The sequence below is a fragment of the Rhinolophus sinicus genome, chromosome 14 (genome assembly GCF_057876585.1).
Source record: "Rhinolophus sinicus isolate RSI-liver-muscle chromosome 14, RSI-T2T, whole genome shotgun sequence".
Classification (NCBI taxonomy): Eukaryota; Metazoa; Chordata; class Mammalia; order Chiroptera; family Rhinolophidae; genus Rhinolophus; species Rhinolophus sinicus.
In genome coordinates this window covers 146,601,123-146,623,193 of record NC_142514.1, presented here as the reverse complement: position 1 = coordinate 146,623,193, position 22,071 = coordinate 146,601,123, and the positions used below count along the sequence as shown (strand labels likewise).

At 38.6% G+C, this 22,071-nt stretch overlaps 1 protein-coding gene and 1 pseudogene across 1 annotated transcript in view; one reads left to right on the top strand and one right to left on the bottom strand.

The window, feature by feature from the left end:
- Positions 1-22,071, bottom strand: part of SWAP70 (switching B cell complex subunit SWAP70) — a 68,872-nt gene that overhangs the window by 25,833 nt on the left and 20,968 nt on the right. The window contains exons 2-3 of the mRNA XM_019728955.3: positions 21,795-21,935; positions 6,475-6,648 (exon numbers count right to left, since the gene is read on the bottom strand). Of these exons, the coding sequence (XP_019584514.1) occupies positions 6,475-6,648; positions 21,795-21,935 (315 nt within the window). The remainder of the gene's footprint in view (positions 1-6,474; positions 6,649-21,794; positions 21,936-22,071) is intronic.
- On the top strand, positions 7,591-8,641 carry LOC109445409 (large ribosomal subunit protein eL30 pseudogene; annotated as a pseudogene).

Below are 22,071 nucleotides of genomic sequence, written 5' to 3'. Positions count from 1 at the left end.
CAGGGGTAGTCAGTAGAAGGGAGAAAAAGGAAATGGTTAAGGGGAAGAGAGAGAAAGGGAAGAGAGAAGGAAAGAATGAGACAGAAAACAGAAGAGAGAAATAACTCAGGCAAGACTGAAGAAAAGCAGAGAAAAAGAAAGTCAAAAAGAACATTAAAATAAATAATTGCCCATGGCAAAATACCTTAGAGGCCTTAAAATGTACAGAAATTCAATCTCCCTAAGGCAGCAAAAAAAAGGCAGGGCCCATGCTGCCTGATCACAACTTGGGGTAAAGGTAGAACAGGCCCAACTAGAATTTCTAGTAGCAAGGCCAATGTAAGCATATGCGTACGGCCACTTGTACACACAGGACGATGAAAAGTGAGCGTGCCAAGATGGCTGGCCACTTGTCCCAAGTCAGGAAATGCAGCCTCAGCCCTTTCTCACCTACCACTATGAATGAACCCAAGCCCCTCGCACTTCGAGCTTCAATTCCTCTTGTGTATCAGACGACCTTTTGTAATGTTTGTGACTCAGAAAGTACCTATTAGCAGCAAACTCAGGTCTAGAGGCAGCGTCCCAGGTTCATCCGGAACCTTTCAGAAGGTGCCCTCCCAAACCCTTGCGAGTTTGTCATCAGCACCCAGTATCTATTCAGCATTCCCAGTGACTGTGCCAGACAACTAATCTAGATTCACTTCCTGTTGACTTTTGGCACAATCTTACACTCATCGTAACCAAATAACTTAAGGACCTCTCAATTCATTATATTGGGCCAAGGAGAGACAAACATTACCATTCTCAACTATTCAATTATACTAAATAATAAATCACGTGCTGCCGTGTTAGTCTCAAGTGGCCTGCATCAATTCTAAGAGCTCATTCAGTTTCAGGAAGCAGCTTACTTCCTCCTTCCAAGCAAGTTTCACCAAAAATAACAAAGAATAAACTTTTAAGCTGCATGTGATTTTCGAGGCCTTTGGCTCCAAAATGTATTTAGTTAAAAGTTCTTTCCCTGTCATCATTTAAAAGAGCCTTTACTGGCTTAACTATAATTCAGGTTTTATTTCATGAAGGGTCTCTTAAAACTATTGCGGGTTTGATATTTAACTTTATCAAGGCAATTCTTACAAATAAGCACACAACAGACACATCCTATTTTGTTCTTGGCTCTGTGGGAATGAACACTAATGTAAAAACTATACTTTACAGACACACATTTCCAAGAATACCATTTGACAAAAATTACAGAAACCTCTCAAATGGCGACATACTATTTCTTGACTTTTTTGTGTTAAGTCACTTAAATATTTATTCAATATTCTTGACACTAATTTCTGGGTAATGGGAAACTGAGTCAAAAGTAAATTTATTTATACCACTTATGTTATTCATATAACAACCACTGTTACTTATATAATATTAATTGAAGCTGGAGAATAAAATCTTACTCAAAAACAGTCAGGACTTAAAATGCAAATGATCATTATGGTAGGTTGATTATTAGAAACATAAAGAATTACTTTAAATGTATAAAGTCTAAAAACTGTTGATAAGATTACAATTAAACTCATGTACATAATCATGACAAATTAAGACACTACTTCAAATTTTATTTATATGTTTTCACATTGAATTTTATTAAAATCTATAATTCTAAATAAAACCAGTTCAAAATATAGTTTTTAAAAATGGTATTCAAGTATTTAGGAAGGAAGGAAAATCTAACAGAGAATAGCCACCTTAAGAAATATTATGGCTCTAGTGTTTGCCACAAAATAGTGTGACCTTGAATTTGCAGTCCTTGGTGAAAGGCCAGGAGATAGGCTAAGAGCTCAATAAATACCAGGCCATATTTTAAACCTCGGGAGGCTGGTTCACCAGCCAGACAAAGCAATTCCACATAAATCTGTTCCAATGATCCTTCTTTCCCCACAGAAGTCCTCCTGGCCACAGAGGAATAATCTGTAAAACTAACTGTAATTCTATTTCTAACCAGAAGAAATGGAAGGAGTTAAGGATGTCAAAACATGGAGTAAGTCCAGACAAGAACATGACAAGGTGTGCTGCCTGGCTACTCCACCAAGTCGGAGAGGCTGCTCTCTTCTCAAATGTGACGAATTTATCTGGAAAGAGGACCAAGACATTTCTGTCAGCCCACAAAAATAAAGGTAAGCACGGAGTCTTGGCTGGGCAGTGGGGCGCAGAAAGGATAGTCATGGTATACATTCAAGTTCACGTGGGTCCCCGTTCTTTGGGCCACTTGGAGCAGAAATCTGGTGGGTTTCTTAGGCAGAGCAGTCAGAAAGCTGATGCTAACTGGCTCCCTTCACAGCCTGTCGCTCAGTTATCATTCAAAGCCAAAGACACGTCCTTCCCAGCAAGCAGGTGCTGCCTCGAGGAAGAAGGTAAGTCTCCTTGCTCATTAATTTCTAATTCTGAAATCAAGACAAGGTCACTTTCAAGCCCAACACAAATATTTCGGCCAAGGAAGAACCAAAACATCACAGGTAAGAGACCCACCCCTCCTCCAGTTCCAAAGAAAACACAAATAAATTTGGAAAACTGAGTGTAACTTCAGAGGTCTTAAAAGACGATACTGGAAATTTTATTAGCATAATTCTTCCAAGCAGCAGCTATGTTTTCAAAATACCATTTTATAATATATACCATTTTAAAAGATATACCATTAGATCTCTTTCTACTCAATATGCCATTCCCTTCTATATGTCTCTATATTAAGCTACATAATTTTTGTGGACAAAAATTCCATAGCTCATTTTTTTTTACTTCCCCTTTAACATCCATGCACAATTACATCACTGTGGCTATTGAGTACTAAGAAACTGTTCCTACCACTGACTTCTCCTTGGTCACCAATGACCACCTAATTGTTAAATCCAAGAGCAACTTCTCACTCATCACTAAGTTTTCTGTAGCATCGAATGCCAGTAACTACTTTTCTGCTTCTGAGAACTTTTTCTTTCTTTGGCACCCATGACTCAACATTCTCCCAGTTCTCCTACCTCATAGACTTCTCAATTCAGCTTTCTTTACCAAATCTACTTCCTCCTCCTCCTGTAGAAACAGTCCCAAGTTTCTGTCCTCAGCCTCACTACTCCCACTACGTCCTCTTCCGACCTGATCTAACCTCTTCCCATGGCTTCCCTATCTCTGTCTCCAGCCCCGGCCTCTCACGGGCTCTCGATGTGCACTTCAGTTGAATACAGGTCAGCTCCACAAAGATGTTCCACCTAAAATGCCAAATATACCAAACCCATCATTACACATCACATCCCCAATTTGTTCACTGTCCTCTCATTCATTTGTACATGTGTGTACGCACACACCATTCACCATGGAACCAGACACTGTGTTAAATGCTTCACATACATCAACAATTTTAATCCTCACAAGAGTCCTGTACAGAGAGGAGTTATCCCCATTTTAATGATGAGGAAACCCAAGCAGAGAGTAAATCATTTACTCAAGGTCACATAGCCAAAAAGTGGTAGAATCAGGATTCAAACCAGGCAGGTGATTTCAAAGACCATGCTTTAAACGATTACACTATATTCCCTCCCAATCACTCAGCCTGAAACTTACCTACATTTCTGCACAGAAAAGCATTCTGAGCTTGGTCCTGTGACCTCCAGGTCCCTCCACCTGGCCTTTGTTTCCATTCTCACTGACACTACTTCAGTCCTCAATGCCTCCTACCTTTTCTTAACGTCCCACCTCCCATCTATCCGTATTTCATCTATTTACCTGTCACTCTCTTGCTCAAAAATCATCAGTGGCTCATAGCTCCCCAATGCCTACAGAATAAAGTCAAAATTCTTTCCAGCCTCATCTATCACCACTCTCCTTCACCGCCATCATTTCAGTTAGAAAGGATATGGTTCATTTTTTTTGACTGCCCAGCATCTAACCCCCTTCTTACATCTAGAGATTCTCCACCTCCCAATGTAGGAGGTAAAAATGCAAATGTACCCTTTCTGAGCCTCCTTTGCAGCTAGCTTATGGCACCTGACCTAAGCTACACCAATCAGATGCATCATCCAGACTGTGACCTGGGAAGCGGGCAACCAAAAGAACTCTCCCTGGTTTACCGCAAGAACAGCTGCAGGAAGGTCTGAGCACCCAGCATGCAGGGCCAGAGGTGTTCCATGGCACAAATGCAACATCTACCCTCTGGTGGCAGCAGCATTTTCCCTGTGCTTCCGCGCTGGTATGACCAGAGTAGTTCCAGGCTGCACAGCCTCCACGCCTGGTTTTTCAACCATCATGGTGACTCTGTGAACTACCCAACATCCTTTTTGGCTTAAATCAGCCAGTTACAATGGTTCCAAGAAAGCATTCTTCACTCATCTCAAAACACACCATTTGCTTTACTGCCTCATATAAACTTGTACACTGTTTCTTCCATCCAGAATTCTTCTCCTCTGCCTTCTCCAATAAGTCAAAACTCTTCCATCTTTTTTAAGACCCAGCACAAGTGCTACTTTCCAACCATATTAAATATAATACCTAACACTTAACAAGCATTCTCTCAGGGCCAGGCATTCTTCTCATTTGATTTTCACGAGAACAACAGGAGGCAAATATTAACATTAGCCCTATTTTACAGTTAAGGAGACTGCAACAAAAACAGTAAGTAAACTGCCCAGCATCACACATCTAGTGAACAATGATGGACCCAGAATTCAAATCTAGGAAATCTAACTCCAGACCTCTGCTCTTAACCAGGAAACAGCAAACTACAGTCCAGAAGTCAAATCTAGCCCAGCAACCAAATCTGGCTCACAGCATGTTTTCATACACCCATGATCTAAGAAGAGCTTTTACATTTTTAAGTGGTTGGGAATTAAATAAAAAAAAATCAAAGGAATAATATTTCATAACCCATCATGCAAATTACATAAAATTCAAATTTCAACATCGATTTTATTGAAGCACAGCAACATAGTGTCTATGGTTGCTTTCATGCTGTAACAGCAGAGTTGAGTAGCTTCGAGACAGTACGGACCACAAAGCCTCAAATATTTACTGTTCTGGCCCTTTGCTGAAAAGGCTTACGACCCTGCTTTTAACTACTAATTAGATTGCCTTTCTTAAAAAGCCTTTCCTGATCCCTTACTTCCCCCAAGCTGGTATAAATCTTTCCCTTCTCTGTAATTGCATGGTACTTGCATCTCTCTTATAACATTTGCATCTCTCTTATTACTTTGAATTACACTTGACTTATATTGTTTTTCCTCCAGCACACTGCAAATTCCTTGAAGGCAGGAAGTAATCTTTCTCACTTTGTATTCCTCTTGTTGCCTCACTTATTGTTGGCAGTCAATAAACGCTTGCTGATTTTATATAAAATATTGTAGTGTGAACCTTTAAAAAGATTTTCCTCACATGAACGTGAATCAGAGAAATCAGACAAGACTCTGTATCAGCAGGATGGGTAATAATGGGCACCCTCAACCACTACTGGTAGGTGTTTAAATTGGTATAGTCTTTCTGAAGGGCCATTCTGCCTTGTTCATCTAATACCTTGACAGTATGCGTTCCTTAGACCTCAAAATTCCACAGACCTCAAAATTTCCTATCCTTAGGAAATATGCACACTAGTGTGCAAAAACATATGCAATAGTAGTTATAGGAGTTAACATATTTACTGAGTACATATTACATGCCAGGCACTAAGCTAAGTCCTTTAAATGAAGAATCTCACACCCTTTAGAGTTAACATTATTATAAGCCGTATTTTATAAATGAGGAATTTAAAACCCAAGAGATTAAATAATTTGTCCAAGGACAAGGGATTATAGACTTTTTTTTTAAGGGGAGGACTACCGCTGATTTTAATTTTGCATATTATGAGGCTTCTCTAAATTTACTATTGTAATAAGCATGCATTACATGTGTAATTTTTTAGGGCAGTAAGAGAGCACAAAACCTTACTCCTCTTTTTGTTTTTCCTTTGGAAGCTCAGGGGAAAAAACCCAAAACAAAACAAGCAAATGTCCTTTTTCATTTACTTTGGAAAGTACAGTAAACAGTCACCATCATGGACTTTGAAACAAGAACAGCATTTCCTCACATAAAACAGCCTTGAGAACATTCTGAATCCTATGTGTTTCCCATACAGCATGACTCAGCCAGTTCATACGGTTTTGTCAATATGCAAGTAGACAGAAAATTATGTTGTGACTTGTACTAAATAAATACCCTTTGGACATAAAGGTAAATTCATCTATAATTATAGCAATTTAGAGAGGAAGAGTCCCACCCTGTCTGCAAATCTCCAGAGGTATTACATGACCCCAAAACTCTAAGGTTTGGACTTTTTTGGATTTAAGTTGTTTTGCCTCTGATTCAAAAAGACTAGTCCAGGATCTCCTTCCATATCTACACTGAATTAACATAACTACTTCCAAGCTAAGTCTATTAAATACTAAGATGACCATCTAAAAACTTCCCAGAGCCACACCTTACCTCTTCAGGCACAATAATTAATGGATATTTGTCCTCAGATAAAAAGTTGAAAATAACCCACACTTTAAATGAATCTTCTTCTGTAATGAGCAGGGGACTTTTTGTGAGGTTTTTTTTGACACAGAGGGTCCAACACATCCGATTGAATTCAATCTTGTCAAAGTTGTCTTGGACCTAAAAAAGAATGAGGAAAAATTCAAATGAACCAATCCAAAATAAGCAGTATAATATAAAACAAGTAAAACAGAAAGACAAAGCCTACTACCGTGTTTCCCCGAAAATAAGACCTAGCCAGACAATCAGCACGAATGCGTCTTTTGGAGCAAAAATTAATATAAGACCCAGTCTTATTTTACTATAATAAGTAAAATATTATTATTTTACTATAAGACTGGGTCTTTATGATTTGATATGATATGATATGATATAATTCCAGGTCTTATATTAATTTTTGCTCCAAAAGATGCATTAGAGTTGATTGTCCGGTTAGGTCATATTTTCGGGGAAACAGGGTATAGGCTTCCATTTTAATTAATCCAATTAACCAACAGCCATTTTCTAAGTATATGCTTAGGTACCACCCTTTCAAAGGCTCAATTAAGGATGTTATATTCAGTATGACACTGAAGCAACAGCTGTCCTCATTACTCGGTGCATAAAATACTGACTTGCCACACAGTTATTTTTTTCATATATACACATTATCTTCCAAATAGACTACCAATCCTGATATACAGGAGTTGAGAATGTCAAACTACTCAAGATGAGCCACATATAGTATCTTTACCTATACAGTCAAAGAAGATAACTTTCTTTTGGGGAAGACTATTTAACTGAAATTCTGAAAGACAGCTCTGCTATTCAGTCATTCAATCATGCATTTAACATTCCCACAGCATCTACTATGAGCCAAGTACTATGCTACAAATTAAGGATATAAAGATGAAGAAGAACTTGGTCTCTGCTCTTAAAATATTCAGTTTATTAGGGAAAACAGATATACAAATAGACAAATTTTAATATAACATGGTGTATAATTCAATAGTTTTTCACTAAAACTTAGATAGTAATAAATACCTGTTAGGGACAATGCAAAGACATTTAACATACTAGCCCATGCCTCCAAGGAATGTCAAAACCATTACAATACGGTGTGATGAACACTAGAATAGAGATAAGCAGAGGGTTCTGTGGAAATATGGAGGAGCTGACCCCGTCTTAACAACTGGGAAAAGAGATCTTGGTGGCTGCTCTTGGCTGGGGGCTGTCCCACACCTAAGGGAGCAAGACGGTGGCCACAAGACGGAAAAGTCACTGAAGCCAATCAACTCTAGGCTCCAACATGTTATGCAAAGTGGAAAGTACGAGCTGGGGTACAAGCAGACTCTGAAAATGATCAGACAAGGCAAAGCGAAACTGGTCATCCTCGCCAACAACTGCCCAGCCTTGAGGAAATCTGCAACAGAGTACTACGCCATGTTGACCAAGACTGGCGTCCATCACTACGGGGGCAATGATACTAAACGGCGCTCAGCGAGTGGCAAGACTACAGGCTGTGCACACTGGCTCTCATTGATCCAGGTGATTCTGGTATCATTAGCAGCATGCCAGAACAGACTGGTGAAAAGTAAATCATGCAAAAGTTTTCCCTAATAAAACTGGCCAGAGCTTGCTTTAAAAAATTTTTTTTAATAAATAGAAGAATTGAGGGAAGACTGGCAGAAAGAGTGACATAGCAGAGCTGTGTCCATCAAAAGTCAAACACTTCAAGAACGGAGTAGAGTGTCCCAAGAAGAATAGAATGTGAGAACACCCAGAGGTGGAGACAATCGCGGTCAGTTTGGAAGAACCGTACGAAGTTTCACGTGAATGGGGCACCTGGTGCTAAAGGGTGGTATGCGTTAAGATCTTCAATAAGTGCAAACAACAGAAACTACCTTGAGATCCTTTGAACAGAAAAGGAATTTATTGGAAAAACAATGGGTAACTTCAAAGATCCAACACAAGCCTTGGAAAATCTCGGCTGTTACCAAGCAAGGCTAGGCAGTCAAAACCGTGACTGAAACTACTCATGGGAACAGCGTGGTGGACATACCACTGCCATTGTAACATGCAGCCGTCACCACTGCCACTGACCCAGCTGCAGATTCAAAGTCCACTGGCTGAGTCTGGGTCACTTCCTTTCACTCTAACTGCCAGGGAACAGGGAAAAAGAGCATCTGAACTTTTCAATATCTGAGATATGAGACAGGTCCTGTCCTTTACCAAGAAGTTGTGGATTTTCCCAACTATAAAAAAGATGTCAGGGCCGGCCCGGTGGCTCAGGCAGTTAGAGCTCCGTGCTCCTAACTCCGAAGGCTGTCGGTTCGATTCCCACATGGGCCAGTGGGCTCTCAACCACAAGGCTGTCAGTTCAATTCCTCGAGTCCCACAAGGGATGGTGGGGAGCGCCCCCTGCAACTAAGATTGAACACAGCACCTTGAGCTGAGCTGCCGCTGAGCTCCTGGATGGCTCAGTTAGTTGGAGCGTCCTCTCAACCACAAGGTTGCCGGGTCGACTCCGCAAGGGATGGTGGGCTGTGCCCCCTGCAACTAGCAACGGCAACTGGACCTGGAGCTGAGCTGCACCCTCCACAACTAAGACTGAAAGGACAACAACTTGAAGCTGAACGGCACCCTCCACAACTAAGATTGAAAGGACAACAACTTGATTTGGAAAAAAGTCCTAGAAGTACACACTGTTCCCCAATAAAGTCCTGTTCCCCTTCCCCAATTTAAAAAAAAAAAAGATGTCAGCTACTGGACAGACAAAAAAAATTACAAATGTCCACTGCATGGGGCACAGTGAAAGATGAGGCTAGAGAGGTAGGTGAAGACCAGATAATGACGAGCCTTATAAATTAAATCGCTAGGATTTGTTTGTATTGAAAGAGTAGAAGGGAGCAACAACCTTCATTTTAAAAGCCATTCTGGGACATTATGGAAGACACAGGACAATCTGAGCAAAACGCATTTCTTTTTGGAGAAATATAAACAAAGTGTTGTGTGTACTGTAAGGAAGAAGTCACTAGCAGGCTGTAGGGAGAAGTTTCCCTTGATCTCAAACTAGAATTTGTAGCTTGTACACCAGTTTGCAGGAGTAGGAAGACATCCTTTGTGCTCTGCCTTCAGCACCGTTTCTCAGTGTGGCACCATTTCCCACGCCCCCATCACACACAATTGATCCCATGAAGGGAAAGCACTAGCTGCTGCTGCTGCTCTTTTTTGTTTTTCTTTAACACCATTTATTGAGGACTTAGTATCTGCTCACCACTTTATATGCAGTTTCTCTCTTAAACTTCACATTGGCCCTGTAAGGTTAAATACTGGCCCGATTTAACAAATCAGGAAATACAGGTTCAGAAAAATTGAGCACCAAGTTCATATGGCTGGTAAATATCAAAACCATCAGAGTTTAAATGCTGTTTCTTTCTACTGTGCCCAACTGCTATATGACGGAAGGCATCTCTATAGGATTAGTTTCAAAGGCCATCACCATCAATGCCATCCACCCACACCCCTAAAAAACACTAAGTGGAAGATTTGCCACCCAGGGGAAATGGCCCATGCACAAAAGCATATAGCATTGCTCTGAGGAACAAGAAGTAATTCTGTGTGGATTATGTGGTGAATTATAGGGTTCCTACAGAGAGTGGCCTGATTTATGGCTGGAAAAGCAAACACAGACCAGATCACAAAGAGCTTCATAATTTTAAAAAATAGCCTATTGAAAACCCTCATCTGAAGGATTTTGGAGCAGAGAATAAGTAGGTCATCTGCAACCAGGTCAGTACTCTGTACATGGTATTTGAGGAGGACCTTGAAGTATATTGAAAGTGCAAAGTAAAGTATTCCAAAGGACAGAAAAGGAGATGGCATGAGCAAAGGCATGGCAGAAGAAGCACACCAACTACACTTGGGGAATAGTCACAATGTGAAGGAGACAAAAACAAGGGAGAAGGAAAGATAAAGTTTTCAATTATGGGTATCTTCAACTGGACGTTCTGGTAAGATATTTAGATGGAGGTATCCAAAGACAACCAAAGAAGTGAAACTGTAACCTAAGAGCGGAGGCAGATTTGTGAATCAACTGAATGCCAATGACGACTGAAACCACAATAGTCAATGAGATCACTGAGAACATAAAGAAAGAAAAGAGATGGGATCAGAAACAGAACCTCAAGGGTGTTGCCACGCAGCAGCCTACCCGTCTGCCCCCTCGTACCTGCCCCTAAAGAAAGGAGAGTCTGTGAGACGGATCCTTTCAGGGACTTTGCTTTACCTTTGTGCTTACACTTTATGTCTCCCTGTTTGGCCCCAAAGAGATGGCTGGCTAGTCAATGACAGGTAAGATTCCCCACGAAGGGGGGGGGGGGGCAACTCAAGCCAGGCGCAGTCAAGTGGGGACCAACAGGAGAACCCACGGGGTTCATAGAGGTGGGCACAGCCCCCCCCTTCCCAATGAAAGCCTCTGCCTCTGTGGCTGCATTCCTTCCCACAAACCTGCAGGGGAAGTGACTCAATGATGTGCTCTCCATCTCTTCATATGCATCAAGTTTATCCCTTGGGGAAGTACTTATCCTGAGACTTACAGTTCCGCTGCCTGCAGGCAAGGGTGATTGGCTTAAATCAGTTTCCCATTGTAATGTATGGGATTCACAGATCTTGAGACTGACAAGCTTTACTTCTTTTACTTCCACACCTAACTAATAAAAGCCATGTGTTGGCCCAATTCGGGGCTCAGTCCTTGAGACTTGAGTCCCTTGGCCCCACTTGCACTCTACTCTTGTCCACTGTCTTTCTTAACCTTGTGCTGCCCTTCTTGCTTCCCACTGCTCTTGTCATGCTGGACACAACACGGGTATGATACGTACATTTGCAAAGTGACAGTAGAAAGAAGAATTGTGATGACTAAAAAAACAGTCAAAGTGGTAGGAGAACCATAAAGTGAGGAAAAAGTTAAGAAGAGGTTTGATCAATAGTGCCAAATGCTACAGAGAGATTAGGGGGAAGTTTAAGAAAAGACCACTGGGGAGGGGGGTTGTCACTGTGTGAGGGATATAAATGATAAATGTCTAACTATTACATTGTTTTGTGCACCTGAAACTAATAAAAAAAAATGTTTAAAAAAAAAGAGAGATCTAGCCACATAACCTTTGAACCTCTATTTAATTAGTAGGTGTCAGTTTTGGTTTAATTTATTTAAAACATGTTTCAAATAGTTACTTATCCACACTTTTAGTTTCTCATATGTAAGTCATTTAGAAAATAATTTATAGGGTTAAATCATTGCCCTTTTAATACGTAATTTTTTTAAACGTGTATGGGAGCCTAGTATATTTAACAAGTACAGGCATACCTTGGAGATATGGTGGGTTCGGTTCTAGACCACTACAATAAAGTGAATGTCGCAATAAACTGAGTCATACAAATTTTTGTTTTTCTGGTGCATATAAAAGTTATGCTTACAATATACTGTAGTCTATTAAAATGTACAATAGCGGGCCAGCCCAGTGGCTCAGGCGGATGGAGCAACGTGCTCCTAACTCCGAAGGCTGCCGGTTCAATTCCCACATGGGCTCAACCACAAGGTTGCCGGTTCAACTCCCTCAAGAGATGGTGGGCTGTGCCCCCTGCAACTAGCAACGGCAACTGGACCTGGAGCTGACTGCGCCCTCCACAACTAAGACTGAAAGGACAACAACTTGAAGCTGAACGGCACCCTCCACAACTGAGATTGAAGGATAACAACTTGACTTGGGAAAAAAGTCCTGGAAGTACACACTATTCCCCAATAAAAGTCCTGTTCCCCTTCCCAATAAAAATCTTTAAAAAAAGCAAAAGGTGTCCTTTGGGGGGGGAGGGGGAAGTACAATAGCATTATGTCTGAAAAAACAATGCACATATCTTAATTAAAAAATACTTTATGACCAAAAAATGCTAACCATCATTTGAGCCTCCAGTGAGTCGTAATCTTTTTGCTAGTGGAGGGTCTAACCTTCAATATGTAAAACACACAGTATCTGCAATGTGCAATAAAGTGAAGTGCAATAAAACAAGGTATGCCTGTAAATTATACTTTAGTGTGTAGTATTAACCTATAGCTATTGTAAGTTATGAGTAGGGAATGGGGATGTTTTTCAGCAGAACTGTCTTGCTGTGGAACTTTTTTTTTTTAATATGACCACTCTCATATGTGTAACTCTCAGAATGCTCAGGAGTAAGCATAAAGCCTCATCGGTGTGCCAGGAGACTTTTATAGCGACAGCAATGGAGATATTAATTCACATGCATACAGGCAATTCAAACATAAGTGGAGAATTTGTTACGATTGTAAGTCATACTACACATGTTCTGTTATCTGCACGAAGAGAATCAGCAGCATCTTTTTTCATGGGAGACATTAAAAGAAAACACTGGGTCAGAATGATGTCGTTTCAGATAATAAAGGCTTTTAAGAGATGTTTTTAAGATTAAGGATATGCTAATTTTACTAAATGAAAATATTTGCAACTTTTACTCTTTCACTGACAAAGCAAGTTGGTTTTGCACTTCAGTGGTCAGTAGTTACCTTCAAGACAGCTAAGAAGTTTGGGTAAAAGTCAAATTACAGTGGGATCAGGAACCAAGCATATTTTCCATGAATTAGTTTTCCTGGGAAATAAGCAGTGGCCTTTTTATCCAAGTTCACTGTATCGTACTTAATTTTAATAAGCTGTCTGTTTGGATCATTCCTCCTCTAAAATCTCATCCACTATTATTTAGTTTAATCACGCTCCAAGGTAAAAGAATATTAAATGATGGCATTTATACCTTTTTAGTGAGTACAAAATCAGATCATATATGAAAAGGCCCACGCTAATATCATACTCAACAGTGATAAACTGAAAGCTTTTCCTCTAAGATCAAGAACAAGGCAATGATGACCACTCTTACCACTTCTATTCAACATTGTACTGAAATTCCTAGCCAGAGCAATTAGGCAATCAATCAATCAGTGAATAAAATAAAATAAAATGCATCCAAACTGGAAAGAAATTAACTGTTTGCAGGCGACATATCTTTCTTATATGCAGGAAACTCTAAAGAGTTCACAAAAGAACTGTTAGAACTAATAAACAAATTCAGCAAAGTTGCAGGATACAAAATCAATACTCAAAAATCTGTTGTGTTTCTGTATGTTTCTGTACACTAATAATGAACAATTTGAAAAAGAAATTAAGAAAACAATCCCATTTACAATAGCATAAAAAGGAATAAAGTACTTAGGAATAAACGTAAAAGAGACATAAGACTTGTACATTGAAAACTACAAAACATTACTGAAAAGAATTAAAGATGACACAAATAAATGGAAAAACATCCCATGTTCATGGACTAGAAGACTTAACATTGTTAAAATGTTCACGCTACCCAAAGCAATGTACAGATTCAATGCAATTCCTATCAAAATCCCAATGGCATTTTTTTTTTTTTTTTGCAGAAACAGAAAACATCATCCTAAAATTCATATGGAATCTCAAAGAACCATGAATGGCCAAAACAATCTTGAAAAAGGACAAAGCTGGAAGCCCTACATTTCCTAATTTCAAAACATATTACCCAAAAAAAACCATATTATAAAGCTACAGTAATCAAAACAGTATGGGACTGGCATAAAAATAAACACATAGACCAATAAAATAGAATAGAGAGTCCAGAAATAAACCCTCACATATATGGTCAAATGATCATTAACAAGAGTTCCAAGACTACACAATGAGGAAAGGATAGTCTCTTCAACAAATGGTGCTGGGAAAACTGAATATCCACATTCAATAGAATGAAGATAGATCCTTATCTTACACCATATACGAAAACTAACTCACAATGGAGTAAAGTTCTAAATGTCTGACCTGAAACCATGAGACTCCTAGGAGAAAACATGGGGAAAGCTTCATGACATTGGAATGGGCAATTTATTGGATGACACTAAAAGCACAGGCAACAAAAGCAAAAACAGACAAATGTAACTACATCAAGCTTAAAAACGTTTGCACACAGGGGCAGCCACGTGGCTCAGTTGGTTAGAGCACGAGCTCTGAACTACAGGGTTGCCAGTTTGATTCCCACATGGGCCAGTGAGCTGCGCCCTCCACAACTAGATTGAAGACAATGAGCTGCCACTGAGCTCCGCAGGGGTGGTGGGATGGCTTAGTTGGTTAGAGCGCAAGCTCTCAACAACAAGGTTGCCAGTTCAATTCCTGCATGGTATGGTGGCTGCGCCCCCTACAACTAAAGATTGAAAAAAAAAAGTTTGCACACAAAGGAACAATCAAGAGTTGGACAATGGTGAACCAGACCTTGCCATCAGAGAACTTAGTGGGGAATCTGATGTCAAACAACACAGCAATAACACAACCACCTACAACTGTGGTAAATGCTATGAAAAAAAAAAAAGCACAAGATGCTATGACATTACAGGAGAGCTGGTTAGTTCTGGGAAGGGTGGAGTGCTACCTGGAGAAACCTTTCTGAGGAAGTGACAATCAAGCTGAGCCCTAAAGGATGAACAGGAATTAGCTGCATGTTATGGGTGGAAGAAGTCCTACAGCAGAGGAAGCAGCATGTCTGAAGGCTCTGTGGCACGACGAGTCTTCATAATTAAAGGAACAGAGAGAAGGCCAACATGGCTGCACTGAAGTGAACAAGAAGGGGAGAGGAGGAAGTGGAGGCTGGAGAGGCTGCAGAGGCCAGATCGAACACAGCCCTGAACGCCATAATAAGGATGTCGGACTTCAATAGAGATGATCTCTAAGTCTGTTATAACTATAAAAGGTCTAGAAATCTGACTCCATACTCCAGCTCATCTAAGATTACAAACTGCTCCCAAATCCCAGTTTACATCACACACATTAAATTGATAGTCTCACATCTTTTGGAAAACTAAAAACAGCTGCCAGGGGTTTCAAGGTATCCAACTGAAAGATAATTTCCTAGAAAGAAATGTGTCGAGTTGTTCTTATTTTTAACATATATTGGCTTTTCACCAAAATTCATACATATGAATAACATAACAATAGTATTTTTTGTCTTAATTTCCAACCATAGCCTATATTACTTTTACAATAAACAAAATTGCTTCAAAAACAGTATTTTACATTAACCGTCAGGGAGATACAAATCAAAACACAGTAAGATATCAAACTTCACACCCACTAGGATGGGTATAATCAGAAAGAGAAAATAACAAGTGCTGGTGAGGATATGAAGAAATTAGAATGCTCATACATTGCTGGTAGGAAAGTAAAATGCACAACAGAAAACAGTTTGGCAGTTCCTCAAAAGGTTAAACACAGCATTGCCACATGACCCAACAATTCCATTTCTAGGTATATAGCCAAGAGAACTGAAATACACATCTACACAAAAAAACTTGAACATGAATGCTGAGAGCAGCAAATTCATAATAATCAAAAAGTGGAAACAAGTCAAATGTCTGTCACCTAATAAATATGCAAACAATATGTGGTATATCCATAATGGAATATTATTCAGTCATAAAAAGGAACAAAGCACCACTACATGCTACAACATGGATAACTTGAAACCATTCTAAGTGAAATAAGGCAGACACCAGAGGCCGCATATTACATAATTCCACTCATATTGTGAGTCCAGAATAGGCAAATCCAAAGACAGAGGGCTGTGGGGAAGGAGAGAGGACTGTTAATGGGAACAGTCTTTTTGAGGGAGGGCGATGAAAATATTTCAAAATTGGTTGTGGTGATGGTTGCACAAAAAAGTGACTATACTAAAAATCAATAAATTATACACTTTAAACACTTAAACTGTATGGTACATGAATTATATCTCAATAAAGCTGTTATTTTTAAAACCATTATTTCTTTAAACTACATCACTCAGATTTACATTTGGATTTCAATGGCACAGTCATCCATATTTCTCAGCATGGAACCTCTGTATTCACTCAGAAGTTTTTAGTCCTATACAACTTCACAAATACGATGAAAATGTAGAGTCCAACTAGGCCGTTGTGCCAAATTAACACTATATAACTTTCAAGCAACAGTAAAAGAAAAAATAACATAGGCTAAAGGACAATAAGAAAGAACCATGCAAAAGTATGGTTTGAGGTATTTACAAGCAGTACCACTTCCTATTAAATGACAATTGTTATTGGCACACATTTGAAGACATTTTGAGTGAAGGCATATCCATTCAACTAACAGAAATTTGAAACCTCATTTTATGGAAAAACTACAGCTGACATGTGAACAGCAAGAATCTGGTAAGAAAGTATAAATGTCAGCCTAAGAAAACTGAATGCAGAGGCTGCTAGCCGCTAGAGAAGGGACATTATATTGAACTGAAATATTTCTCTTCGTGTGTTTATCTTTTGTGTGATACATGTTTCCAAAAAGACCAAAACAAGGATTATGTTAGACAGCAACAGATTCCCCAATTAGGATTTAGCATATTGCCAATGGATTATTGGTTTTAATCATAGCCCAGACCAACCTTCAATATATAGAATCGGGGAAAAGAACTGACAATGATTCAGACCAGAAAGCCTAATAGGTAATTAAATCTCATGAAAGAACTAGACTGCCTCATAAACATGCTGAAGCAGAACTAGTTTTTGATGTAGTCTATTGGCTGGAGTTCATAGGAAAAAGCTAACAATATACCACATTCTTCAATTATTCACTGTCAGATAATCCAGGTATAGTTATCTCTCTGCCAAAAAAAAAAAAAAAAAAATCATCCTAGATGTTTACAGAATTCCATTCTTTACTAAAGAAGGAATTTAGCAAACAATCAAAGAAAAAACTTTAATACTCAGAGGGGAGGCAAAATATTTAATACAAGAACAACAGATATATTAATCATTTGAATTCTCAGGAGACCTGAAATTAAATTCTGTCAATGTGAAGGAACAACAGCAATGATTATCTCTAAGGAAGCAAATATAGAAACCAAATGGAAAAATTACTTTTTGGAAAGCGAGTTGCAATATAATTTATGTCTTGATCCCAACCCCTTTAGAATACTTCTCCTAGGCAAAGGAAGAAAAACACTAAAACAACTTGCGGGGAAATGACCAAAATGAACACCAAGGAACACCAGATACTGATGAAAAAAATCGTCTTAAAACACGAGAGAAAACCTAAGAGAACTAGATGGAAGCTGAGCTAGTTTGAGATGATAGGAATGGCTGTTAAGCCACTCCACCCTGCCCTATGTATCCCATAACTGGGAAAACATAATGATTCTGGAAGGGGGTAATTAATCCCTCAATAATACAGTTAAAAGAACACTGGTCCAGAAGTTAAATGGCTTAGGTTCAAAATCTATCTACCCCTTATTAGCTAGGCAATCTTATGCTGTGTTTCCTCCTGAGTTAAATGGGGATAAGAATTCCAATTAGGCATTGCAGGATTAACATGAGGATCAAATGAGACAATGTATCTAAGGAAGCACATCTTGCAAATGTGTAATCATTATTTTACATTTTATTTGCATAATTGATGACAATCTCTAAGTTTAGTGTTAACATTCTTCAGTTACTATGTGTATTTTTTTCAACCAAGTTTCAAAACAAAGCACTAATCTTTGCTCAATTTAAACCCACACCACGGAAACTTTGGCAGCTTTATTTGGATTGAAGGACTGGCAAAATTCCACTCCAGGTGGCTAAGCAACAATAAACAAGGGCTCACTGTTTCATCACATCCTTACTTGCTCCGTGAATAAGTTTTCCTCCAAATTTACTGGCTAATTTTGGACTTTTTAAATACTGCTGTATTTTCTCCCCAGTTACAAAATTTTAAAATACCTAAATACTAAAATAAAGAACATGTTAAAACTTAAAATCCAAGATGTTTAAAGAAAGTTACACCAAGGAGAAAAAAATGCAGTATTATGAGGGTACAGCACTTAAAGATATTAAACCAGGGTAGCCGGTTAGCTCAGTTGGTTAGAGCGTGGTGCTGGCAGCACCAAGGTTGCTGGTTCATTCCCCGCATGGGCCACTATGAGCTGCACCCTCCTTAAAATAAAAAATGAAAAAAAAGATATTAAACCATGTTTCTCTATCCACTGGCCTAGCCCACACAAATTCTAGCACTAAAAAACAAAGCAATTTCCAGATTTCCAAGAATATCCCAGCACATTCTATATTTTAATAACAGACATAATTCTGCTTACTGTCTTTAATTTTTAAGATTAAACACATGTACACAGCAGATCATCAAATATTTGCTGAGTATGACATTTATATATAACACAATATACTACATAAATGAGCTACCTGATCAATGAATATAACAGCAGTCAAAAAAACTCAATAAGGGCCGACCCGGTGACAGGCGGTTGGAGCTCCGTGCTCCTAACTTGGAAGGCTGCCGGTTCGATTCCCACATGGGCCAGTGGGCTCTCAACCACAAGGTTGCCAGATTCGATTCCCGGCAAGGGATGGTGGGCAGCGCCCCCTGCAACTAATGATTGAACACGGCACCTTGAGCTGAGCTGCCACTCAGCTCCCAGATGGCTCAGTTGGTTGGAGCACGTCCACTTAACCACAAGGTTGCCGGTTCGATTTCCCGCAAGGGAAAGTGGGCTGCGCCCCCTACAACCAGCAACGGCAACTGGACCTGGAGCTGAACTGCGCCCTCCACAATAACTAAGACTGAAAGGACAACAACTTGGAAAAAATCCTGGAAAAATACACACTGTTCCCCAATAAAGTCCTGTTCCCTTTCCCCAATAAAATCTTTAAAAAAAAAAAAAAAGGAATTACATTATAAAAAATATCATTAAAAAAAAAGCTCAATAAACTGATGGTTGGGGGGGAGCTAGATGAAAAAGGGAAAAAGGTGAAGGGACTAAGAAATACAAATTGGCAGTTACATAATAATCAAGGGGCTGTAAAGTACAGCATAGAGAATATAGTTAATAATGTTGCAACAACTATGTATAGTGCCAGGGGGGTACTAATCAGGGGGATCATTGCATAAACTGCACAGAGGGTGCCGAAAAATGTATACACATTTTAAGAAAGGAAAACACTGTATTAAAATCACACTAATGGTAACCACTTTGAGCACCTCTTGTAATTGCAGAAGTCAAATGTGACTTGCATTCATCTTTTGTTATCAGTATATATTGAGTATTACAATTTTAATAGTGTGTTCCTTTCTTAAAATATGTATACATGTTTTTTGGCACCCTCTGTATAAATGTCAAACCACTATGCTGTATACCAGAAACTAATATAAAATAATACTGAATATCAACTGTAACTGAAAAAATAATAAAAAATATTTATTTTAAAAGCTCCAGAAAATAGTACAGCATCACTGTACAATTTGATTAAATCTTTTTTATTGAGATATAATTCACATATCATAAAATTCACTCTTTAAAGTATATGATACAGTAGTTTTATTTAGATATTCACAAGGTTTTGCAACCATCATCACTGTATAACTCTAGAATATTTTCATCACGCCAAAAAGAAACCACATACTCATTGGTAGTCACTCAGCATTCCTATCTCCCCTAGCCTCAGGTAAGTACTAAGCTACTTTGCATATCTATGTATTTGTCTACTTGGGACATTTCACATAAATGAAATCATACAACATGGCTTTTGTGAGTCTGATTAAACCTTACATTTCATTATAGTGTGGTTTCTCTTTTTTTTCCTAATTAAAGCATGATTAAGGTAATGTTATCTCTGCAAGGGAAACACTTTAAAAACATATATAACATATATATAAAACACACACACAATAAAGAGCAGAAAACTGTGAGAGTGACATGGAATAACAGACACAGGTACAAAGAATACTACATAAAGGAACAGCCTGTAATTTTGATAATCTTTGCTACAAAATTTCTGAAAAATATAATGTAATTTTTAAAAAGAATCCTGACCTACATCTAGCATTTTCCAAACTACTAACAAATTATTATTATAAATTTTAATTACTGTACTTTGTTATTATAAAAAAATACTGAACTATAAAAAGAATTTATACACTTAAAAAGCAATAAAAACCTAAAGGAGCCATAGGAAAAAAATATGTAAACAGTCGTGGTATTTAGGTGACGGGAAAATAAAGCTGTTTAAATGCATTTTATTTTTAATTTAAAAATATTATCACTGTCACTTTTTGAAAGGCATTTGTGAAATACTCATATATCTAAAAAACTTTCACGCTTGGTGTTATAAATATGAAAAAGCAGGAATTCCCAACCCTTCATGTGAATATATGCTTACTTTCATACCTAAACTAAATGCACATGATATGGAAAATGACACTAAAATATTGTTCAGTTTAATAAAAATAAGTTGATAGAATACTTCAACTTATACATACATACATACACACGATCTTATTTATGTGGGAACAAAACATTGTATATTGTGTAGGTATGTGTTTGCATGTATATCAGAGAGGTCTGCAAAGATATTTACCAAACTGTTAACAGTGATTACTCCTAGAGAGTCGGACTAAAAAGGGTAAAAAAAATTCACTTTTTATTTCATAAATTTCTGTATCAATTGCCTATTTAAAAACAAGCATGTGCTACGTTTCATAATTTTTTAATCACCAATTTTTAAATTACTTAAATGTGCCATCAGTTTAAATTATTTTCTCCTAAAAAAGAAATAAAAGTACATTAAATTCAACACTTAATTGTGTCAATTTTTAATTATCCAAACCACGGAAGAAACTGAACATGACAACCAGTGCCGATAGGTTATATTTGGCTTCCATACACATAATAGGTTTTTTGCAGCATCTTTACTCATAACATCCAGAGGAAGCATCCAAGTGGTACACTGAAAAGTCTAGGATGAAACCTTTGCGGTGTAATATCTATTTAATAAAGATAATTAACATCCTTTAATATTCACGTTTTACCCCATCATACCCATGCTTTAACAATCATTGCCAGTACATGGGGAAATCAAAATTTAAAAAGAAAAAAAAACACCCTGAGAGAAAAAAGGTACAGATTAATACAAAATACAGTTCTTATTAAGAAAATGAACAAGTTGGGAAAATATCAAAACAAGTTTTAGAAACAGTGGAGAAGAGGGAGAAATAGTCGGTTCCTCATTCCTTCTTTCCTTTTTGAATCACCCCACTTGATGCTTCACACCACAGTGAACTCCATAGTGAACTCTCACCAACCAGGGGTTCTGGGGCGCAGCTGAAACGTGCAAATCAAGCAATGCTGTGAGCAAGAAGAGGTTAGAATCATACCTTTTCCAAAATGAATTTGTTTAAATACGGCATGTAGCCCTGATTGGAGACAGGCCCCTCATCATCGTCCCTGAAGTGCTCTTCAAGGGCAACGGGGTCGTGTGGAACCTTCAGCACGGTGCACAGGTTATGTGAAAGGACCTACGGGGGAAAGAAGGTGGTTTAAAAGCATCCACTAACCAGCACATGGCACTTTGACCATCTGAACACAACTGGCTACCCTGGGGAGAGCAAGATGGAGAATAAACTAGCAAATGTGGGGTGAGTATGGCTCAGC